General features: G+C 36.6%; 1 protein-coding gene across 1 annotated transcript; it reads left to right on the top strand.

Annotated features, from left to right (window-relative positions):
• The first annotated feature begins 793 nt into the window (after positions 1 to 793).
• Positions 794 to 3,077, top strand: FOXL2 (forkhead box L2). Its single transcript, XM_030216538.1, has one exon. It carries the CDS (start codon positions 1,098 to 1,100, stop codon positions 2,013 to 2,015), a length of 918 nt encoding a protein of 305 aa, XP_030072398.1. The 5' UTR covers positions 794 to 1,097; the 3' UTR covers positions 2,016 to 3,077.
• The last annotated feature ends 7,098 nt before the right edge of the window (positions 3,078 to 10,175 follow it).

Genomic DNA, 10,175 nt, shown 5'->3' with positions numbered 1-10,175 from the left:
TTCTTTTCTTAGATGTTTTTCTATCTAAATCCAAAAGAAAGAAATCCAAAGGTGCATAGTATCCGTATCACAATAGTTTGGCATGAAATATTTATTTAAAAGTTGAGATCCTGTTTCCAGTAGAGGAGGGTGGGGGTGGGGGTGGGGGGGTAGAAGTGTGTAGTTTAAACTGCGTCTTCAGAAAGTATGCTTTCGTGGAATAAAGAGGACAAGTTAATCACTGCAGATTCAAATCAAGACTAAATAAAATTTTTTAATAGCATAACTAAGCACGATCTGCGTAAGTTTCTTCCACAGTCTACTTGAAATGAAAACATCCCGTCAGATTCAGCCTCTCAAAAGTATGAAATTGATTGCACGCTGCACGCACTCGTTTCAATATTCAAATGCCCATTGTTATTTTGGTAATTGTGCTGTGGCTTACAGGCAGTTTTCCCTAAATTCTTGCTTTAAAGACACGATTGGTAGATAAAATAATTCAATTACTCGCTGCCGCTACCTTTCGGTCTGTCAAACATTTCTAAGTGGGCTGATGGGCTTCCCTTTTTTTTTGCGGTGGGGGATGTAGTGGGTGGGGGGGGGGGACTGGTGGCTGCACTTCTGAAATGTGACTTGAGGCTGCAGCCTTGCGTGATCGGCTATAGGGGAGAGAGCTGCTGACGGAAGCGGAACTGGCCGTGGAGCAGACAATCAGCAGCAAGGAGCAGGGACCCTTCGGGATATCTGAGCTTCGCCAGGCTTAGCTCAGGCGCTTCTCTGCCTCTTCAAAAAAAGAGGGGGAAAAAGGCAAGCTTTCCAGAGGAGCTCAATCACAACCTTTGGACTGCTCCTGTTCCAGGATCTTACTCCCTACTGCAAAGGGCACCGAAGTCCACTTGTACGCTTGTCCAGATTCGGGAAAGATTTTGCTTGGGGTTTAGGGATTTTTTTAATTTTTTGTTGTTGTTGTTGTTGTTGAAGGACCGACTATCTGTTGCTCATATAAGCTATAAAGCACCCGCGAGAGATCGGTTTTGAATTTCGACTAGCTGAATCTCGCAGAACCCTAGGAAACTGCTACTCTTTTGGGCTGGAAGGGAGGACATTGGACTGTTGGGATGGCCACTTACCAAGGTCCTGAAGAGGACACTGTGGCTTTGATGGCTCACGACACAAATGTCAACAAGGACACCGAGAGAGCTAAGGACGACTTAAACCCGGAAAAGGGATCTGAGAAGCCGGACCCGTCTCAAAAGCCGCCTTATTCTTACGTGGCTTTGATCGCTATGGCCATCAGGGAGAGTCCAGAAAAAAGGCTCACCCTGTCCGGGATCTATCAGTACATCATCAGCAAGTTCCCGTTTTACGAGAAGAACAAAAAAGGATGGCAAAATAGCATCCGACACAATCTGAGTTTAAATGAATGTTTTATCAAGGTCCCTAGAGAAGGCGGAGGAGAAAGGAAAGGCAACTACTGGACTTTGGACCCTGCTTGTGAAGATATGTTTGAAAAGGGCAACTACAGGAGAAGGAGAAGAATGAAGAGGCCCTTCAGGCCACCTCCAGCTCACTTCCAACCGGGAAAGACGCTCTTCAGCAGTGACAGCTATGGCTACCTTTCTCCTCCCAAGTACTTACAGTCCACCTTCATGAACAACTCCTGGTCGCTTGCGCAGCCTCCAGCTCCTATGTCTTCTTACGCCTCCTGCCAGATGACTAGCGGGAACGTGAGCCCGGTCAATATGAAAGGACTGTCCGCCCCCACCTCATACAATCCGTACTCCAGGGTCCAAAGCATGGCCTTGCCGAGCATGATGAACTCCTATAACGGCATGAGCCATCACCACCATCCCCATGCCCACCATCCCCAGCAGCTGAGCCCTGCCAGCCCTGCGCCTCCTCCCACCGCCAGCACCAATGGAGCGGGCCTGCAGTTCGCCTGCGCTCGGCAGCCCGCGGAGCTCTCTATGATTCACTGTTCCTACTGGGACCACGAGAGCAAACACAGCGCCTTGCACCCCAGAATAGACATCTGAACGCTCGGCCCACAACCCGCCGGCAAAGAGAAGTCAGGTCTCTTTATCTGTTTCATTCCTCCCTTAGTAGTGGATTGCCTGAAAACCTTCCGTGCCAACGACAGTGAGGAAACCAGCAGAAAATAAACCCTCTGCTCCACGTTTGATTAAAGACAATGTCGTGTAAGTGCTTCGTCCACAGAACTGTTGCACCAAAACTTCTTTTGAAGGTCTGTTGTTATCATATACTTGAGTGTAAAGTTTTAAACCGGAGGTTGGTTGCTTTCTATTCTTTTTATGCTGTAGACTAAAAAAAAAAAAACAATAGACAGGATTTTTAAGACAGTGCTGTACAATGTAATTTGAAAACATTCACATTATCAGTCTTACATTGCCTCACTTTTTTGCCATTTAGGCGCTGGGCTTTGGTTTTGGACTAAGTTGATGCCCAAGAAAGAAAAAGCTGATTCATCAGAGCCACAGAGTTTAGAAAATTTCTCACGGGACGTTGGTTGATATATTGATTTACTGTATATTTGATCATTTGTTTTTGTTTTTGTTTTTTTTTTACCAGAATTATCAATGACAATTAATGCACTTCTTCTAATAAACGCTTATTCAGATTAGAATATTTTCTAAAGTCCAGTTCCAGATCGAGACCTTTGGTTATTTTTTCTGTAAAAGAAAAATAAATACTAGTAGTTGCAATACATTAACACTGACACTGATATTTCGACAATTTATTATTGTATGAAAAAGGCAAAGTTTGCAGGAGTAACTCCTTAGCCCTCTAAAAGTAGTTTGTTCAACTGCGAGGAAAGGACATTAAAAAAATTCTAACTGGACTGATTTTATGGATCCTGCGCACCTCTTTACATATAAAGCAACGTGACTATATTTTCATCAAAATTCTGACTCAAAGCGGCTTTTTCAGAAGACTGTGATCTGCGCTTTTACTTTCCAGCTCTAGAGTTGGGATGATTCTCAAATCTTATGCAGACAGGGGCGTTACACTGATTGTGGCCAGTTCCAAATGATTTTAGTGTTTTATGTAAACATAGTTATTGTCTCATAGTACCAATCTGGGACCAAGTTTTCTAGATTCAATTAGCACTTTTGTTATTTCTAGCATTGTAAATTACTTAATAAACTATTTCTTTCAGTATTGCTCCACGTTCCTTCCATCAATTGGCCTTATTTATTTACAAAGTTATTTTGCAACTCTGTTCATGAAATGCTATGCAAGAAAAAAAATTCTTATGCTGTGCACCCGTTGCGTTTTTGTCATCTGTAGATAGGTGTATCTATTAATATAATGCAATGATACCGATTCTGGGACATGTGCATATTTAAAAAACCAATTATAAAGTATATTTATTTTATTCTTTAGATATGCTCACACCTTTTTCAGTAGTAGCTCAAGGTGGCCAGATGAAAGAAAAGAGACAATTTAGGACAATAATACATTTTGCAATTTGTAAAAATTTTAATTCAAATATAATTTTTTTTCAAATGCTGAAACTTAACAAAAAGTGTGAACGGATCCTATTGATTTTAAAGATATTCCGATACCTCTTACTATAAAAGATAAATCAGAATCCACATATTTTCCTGGAGCACTATGTTTTTACTTCGGCCTATTTTTATGGGGGGGAGAGGGGGTTGCTACTATTTATATAATAAATTGCGCCAGTAGAGTTATATTTTTAACTATTTTGCTTGAGCTGCATAGACATTAAGATTATGCTCATACAGTAGTAGAAATAGCTTTTACGTCTGTAAACTGAATGAAAAGTCACAAAAGTTTCCCCAGTAATCAAACAGCACATCAATTTTGTTTTCCGGCGCTGCTCAGCTATGTCATCCTCCGATTTTAAAAGATGGTTCTTGGTTTGAATATACATGATTTCGAAACATTAAAATAGCTCGCATGTGTGATGGGAGATACTAGGAAAGAATAGCACGGCAAAAATGTTTATGACGTTCTGTAATATTCACATGAGTGCTATATGAATGCTCAGTCCCACTTTGCCTAATGGACTGCTGTGGTTGGGATTCCGTACAATAACACTAGCACTAACAGTAACAGAGAGCACTATTTTTATGATTTAAGATGTGTTGTTGGTTTGTTTGTATGATGTACAGCGCTGCGTATGCCTTGTAGCGCTATAGAAATGATAAGTAGTAGTAGTAGGGAGGGGCGTTGCTGTCAGTCTGGGGGTTTTTTTTTCAACTACCGCTTTAAGATTTTCATTTCTGACTCCCGAGCAAGTTTCAAAATACTTTGTTCTTGTTTTCCAATATTGTGGGGTAAAAAGATGTTATCAGCTCTTTCTGAGTGTTAGCTGGACCTTAGAAGTTGATCTCCGGTGGCTGTCGACAGATACCTTCCTTCTTTTTGCAGGATGTTCTCAGGATGGGGACTAACTAAAACTTTTGATCATTCTAGTGTAATGAATGAAGTTCTTCTACATCCTTTACTAATTAATGAAAGGAATGAGCCACATGTGGTACTTAAACTGTGTGAAGTTACCCGATAATTACAGTGGAAATAGTGAGACATTATCTGATGTTTCATTTACTGTTGTCCTTATTCAACATATGTGGGATTATGACAATAGATAGGTTTAGATATGTGTATATACTCATCGTATAGATGTGGTAATATACAAATAAATTGTAGCTCTATAGATAGACAGATATATATACTCCTTCATATTTAAATATAACTACCTAGGCTGAAATATGTAGGTAAGTGTCTCGTTTCGATTCCATTGCCAACCTCTACTAATTAGAGCCACTGGTTTCAAAATATTTTGGGGGCTCATTTATTAAAGGTTTTAATCAGTTTTGTTCCGGTGTAAAATGGTCTCACATTTATCAATGAAAATAATCCCATTGAGAATAAAATATTTACAGCTTTAGAAACAAAGAGTGGACGATATTCAGTGAAGATTTTTCCCCATAAGCACAAGATAGGACATGATCCTTTCGAATTAGGCCCACTGTTCTCAAAGTTTAAGCATTTGGGGGGACAATTGCATGCAACGTTCCGAGAAGGTGTGAATATAGAATTCCAGATTAAATTTCACAACTATCGTTTTTCACTAAAATCAATTTTTTTTTAATTGTGAAAGCAGAATATAAATCAGTTTAGAGAATGAAATTAATTAGTGAAAACGCCACAGAATGAGAATGGTTTGTGTGCAATTCTCAAACATTTCAAGAATTAAGAATTCTCACATCTTTGAGAATTAACACGGTATATAGAGGATGCTTACTCTACGCATCTATAAGTGTGACAACAGATTTAATAGGAAACCGAGCAGAAAGGCATGACTCTTCTGCAAAGACTTGTCTTCATTTATTCAGAGGGGAAAAAAAGTCTGGAAAATAGAACTCTCTCTTCTCTAGTGTGTGTGCCAATGAGTTTATCACAGGATTTTTTTTTAAAGCTGGTATTATGTACAGTCTATAACTAATATACAGTCATTTTCCACACACACATTCAAGGATTACTGTGACACGCACAGCTCTGTATAGCAAGAGGTTCTAATCTGTTTCTAGGGAAAATATCTTTACTGAATAACATTTTTCCTATATTGTGTTCTTTATCCCTTAGTATCCTTTAAAACATTTCAGTCTATTTCTGTGAATGTGCTAGAAATAAAATATTCATATTAAAAAAATAAAAATTTGCAAAAGAAACCAAACTTTTAGTAGACCAACGTTGTGTTCCACTACTTTATAAAACAGATGCTACTAATTAGCATTCATATTTTTAGAAATAAAAATTTCAGATCTGAAGAAGAAGGGTTACCTTCCAAAGCTAATAAAAAATGTGTTAGTCCAATTTAAAAAAAGGTATCATCTTATTTTCTTTTCTATGTTTTTGTTTTATTTAAATTTATTACCAGAAATAAAAAGAAATTCAATATTTATGTATTTGATACAATTGCACATTTTAACCAAATTTCAATAATTGATTATATATACAATAGAACTATTTTTGTCTGAAGAGTATTAAAGACCTGGCTACCCATATAAACAGAGACCTCAATAGATTTAGATAGAGCGTTTATAAAGGGCCATTTCTCACCCATGTAACTTGCTGCTATTCTATATCTATATTGATTACCTTCGGGATCTTCTGTTACTATCTCCTATGTATATGAAATGAATAGCATCCCACAAAAGGAAGATATAATGCAGGTTTGGGGGGGGGGGGGGGAATCTCTGCATTCCGAGGCCTTTTACACGCCACTACTAAGGCTGAAAATAATGTACAACATACTGTATAAGAAAGTGTTTTTCCATATCTAGAACCTGAGATTTAGCAGGAGATAAAATAAACAATTATTCAGCTGCAGGAGGCAAATTCCTGGAATTAAACAAAGATTGAAACATGGTGGTCTTCCTGAGCAAAATATAGACTAGAAGGAACGACAAGAATACAGGCTGTGATCGGATTAGCAATCTAGTCCCAAAATGTTCTGTATCAACGAAAACGGATCTTGGAGATAAGATAGGACAGACTGAATAGACTCATCAGCGAATAGGTTGTCCATTATGATATGAAATTGTAGCATGATATGAGTGTAATACTTCTTGTAACAAAATTAGTTTTAATGTCCCTGTTCTCTATATAGTCATTTTCTTCTGTTTAGTCTTTGTGATATGCAACAGCGTTCACTGCTATGGATAGTTCATGGGCCGAAATTTAGCTTCATCCCACAAAGACCTCCTGCAGTCGCCTGTTAGCTATTGTAAATAATTCTTGGGAATGCAGAATCCTGAAACAATTAGTTGCTAGTAACTAAGAGGTGTCCCTCTTCCCTCCTGTAGTTAGGGATTGCCAAGTTTAGAGGTTCAAAAATCCTTTTATTTTTAAAAAGGATAGAAGTCAGATTACCTGAGGGACACCATTTTAAACATAAACATATTGCATGATTGCAAGACGGCCTATTGATTTCTCATAAAAGTTGGATAATCACCCACCTACAAGCATAAACCATCTATCAGTTTTATACGTGAACTTTAAAAATGTATTTCTACCTTTGCAGTATATGAATGTCATAGTAAAGCAGAGTTTTGAGAACAGAGACAACAACAAAAAACAAACAAACCTGAGTTTTGTTACGAGGTTCATTGTAAGAAAACTACCACTTCAGGTTTTTTTTTAAATTCTTCTATTTTTTCTGTTCGTTGCAAAAATCTTCCGGTTCTTAAGTTCATATCGCAGAAAATAAAACACTCAGAGTAGTTTTAAAATAAATTTGTTTCTTTATGTTTATTATGTTAGGCTTTTGTTGATGTGTCTTATACTGTAGTGTATTGTTTTTCTTTTTTTCTGATAACATGTTAGTTAACTAAGCAGGCGGAATAGATATAGGTTAAATATTTAAATAAAATCATATTATTAGTGACTGGTATACAAATATTAAACTATTCCCTTTTTTAATTGCTTTCTCCTGCACATTTCACCCTATTCAGTTCATAACATTGCACTTCATTTTTACTTGTAATAAAAATTCAGACAGTTCTTTTAATTCTTCTACATTTAGGTATTACAGTTTTGTGCCATTTGTTCAGGCACAAAAAAAATTGTGTGTGTGTGTGGGGGGGGGGGGGGGGGGTTTCTTCCAACAGTTGGAAGAAGAAATTTAATCCACCACTAATTCCAAAAACCTTTGCTGTAATTATAGAATTAATATCTCACACTCCTTCATGTATTATACCTTGAAAAAGGTGTAACGTCGCAACACTGAGACTACAATACACAAATGATCAATCTTCAGTGCCACATTTACTGAATTTTCCTAAATAAACATTTTTTTTTTCAACGGCCAGAGAAAGCAAGAGTCTGGAGAATAAAACAATCAATAGTTATAGATGAGGTGCTTTTTTTATTATACTTGGGTTTGAGCGCTACCCAGATTATAGTTATAAACTTGTATAATCGCTATATTAATTTTCCCAGACTGGTTTGTATTAGGGGAGATAGTTCACTGCAAAGCATGCCCTGCTTTTGGTTTTCATTTTATCCTCTTCATTTGGTGCAAGTTACCCTTTTTCTTTATTCTGACACCTTAGAAAATCTAAGTTAGAGCCTAGAATTTGGATCTAATGGAAATGTGCAGCAACCATTAAGCTAAATGGAGTTGCGTCTGACCAGGAAGAAAGGGTTCTTTTTATTTCACGGTTGTTCGGTTTACTTCAGTTTTCCGGATGTTTGCTCGATACAGTTATGAATTATATCATGTCTGAAAAGCATAACACTATTTAATGATCATTTTATATAATGTGTTTTTCCTAGTTGTCTATAGTTGGGGAGAGGGGAGGGGCAAAGAAAATGAGAATATCAGGAAAATCTCTGCCTACGAAACAGTACAGCAACAACCCATACCTGTCTGGATCTGTCAAGAGACACAATATAGTATTATTGTCATATCAGACTGTTAGACTGTATAAAGATACAATATGACTTCCTCTTTCCTGTAACCTATGTACACTTTGTTAATTTATTTCAGGAACAGATGATTCTACCCGAATAAATTTGTTACTGTTTTGTATAAAATTTTAAGATATGGGGGGAGGGTGTATCTATATCTAGAGAGAGAGAGAGAGAGAGAGAGAGAGAGAGAGAGAGAGAGAGAGATTGTTTCATTCCGATCTGTAAATGCAATATATTGCATACAATTCCTACATTTTAAGATACCAGAATGCTTCTGAAATACCTGGAAACGATTTAGGAGATAACAGTAATTTGTTTTCAAATGATTTTGGAAGTAAGAGTAATTTGCTGGGTGCTTCAATTTCCCAAGGAAAAAGTTTGGCAAAAAAACGTAAAAACAAGATATTTTTCTACTATTCATATATACCAGTACTATTGTTGCAAAGACTTTGTAACATGTTAATTATAAATTTTCCAGAGAAATTGCAATGTGTGTGTCATATGAGAATTAACAGTCCTATTTTTAAAGGTAAGATTGTTTTAGAGTGCTTCAGTTAATTTTTTTTTTAATGTACATTCACACAGGTTCATCACTTTGCTGTTCTAGTTAGGGGCCCATTTTGAAGCACTACTAGAAAGCTATTTTGCATTTTGATTATTACATAACATTTATATAAGCACAAAACCTATTATACTCTCAGCGGATTCCTTACCAGGGAACAATATAATGTTAAGATTACCAATCTAGAAGGATGTTTTCCCTATCGCTTTCTATATTTTATAAACAGAGGTCGCAATTGAATGTAAACTTTTTTAGTTTAGTAAAACATATCAATGAACTGCGGCATGACCCTAAGATATGAGTTTTGATGATTTTACTTTGTGGGAAACCTTTTTTGATTGTATATTTATTCAACTTTTTAATTTCATATACAAGTTTTACATTTGTTTAATCTATTTGAATGAAAAAGTCTGAAAAATCTTTCTTTTCACATGTTAGAACACTAGACATTACATCAAATTTTCTTTTTAAGTGCATTTTCCCAGATCCTCAGCACCCCCATGTGCCGGCGACCTAAAGTTTGTAACTGGCTCTTTCAAAGCCCCACCGCTGCAGAAAGAATGTATTTTGCATACCTTAGGTCACTTTATGAGAGTAACAATTTTAGATTTATAAGCTTTAAAGCTGTGCGGATCTATTTCGACGAAGCAGACTTATGAAGAGGAACGTTGCCAAGTTAATTTTTCTTCTTTTACCCAAATGTTTATAAAACAAAGTGAAATAACAGTACAAAACTGTATAAACATCAGTGAAAATACACAAACATTTTTAGTAAATAAACTCAGAGCACGGATAAGCATAAGTGTAGATATCTTTACTGCCAACAGGAATTTTACCTGGAAATATATTTCTGAAAGCATTGTTTCATTTGCAAATTATAGCTGTATTCATGATGCTGAAAATACAATAATTGCGCAGGTTGGTATCCAGGATAGATAGATACATTTGATGTTCATTTAATTGTTAGTCTGTTATGCTGTCTTAAGTTAAAAAAAATTAAAACGTGCATAATATGTATAATTTGATGCTATATTCACATGTAATCCTAAAGACCATACATTTTAATTTATATAACAGCATTTGGCCCAATTAGTATCCACTACATTTTTAAATGATAATAACCAAGAAGACACTTACATGTCGCTACCTCGGTGATTGATGGCCT

This window comes from Microcaecilia unicolor, chromosome 10, assembly GCF_901765095.1.
Source record: "Microcaecilia unicolor chromosome 10, aMicUni1.1, whole genome shotgun sequence".
Taxonomy (NCBI): domain Eukaryota; kingdom Metazoa; phylum Chordata; class Amphibia; order Gymnophiona; family Siphonopidae; genus Microcaecilia; species Microcaecilia unicolor.
This window is presented reverse-complemented; position numbering and strand designations above follow the sequence as displayed.

Excerpts from the sequence above, each read along its gene's own strand:
- FOXL2 (XM_030216538.1), top strand. The coding sequence starts at position 1,098 with ATGGCCACTTACCAAGGTCCTGAAGAGGACACTGTGGCTTTGATGGCT.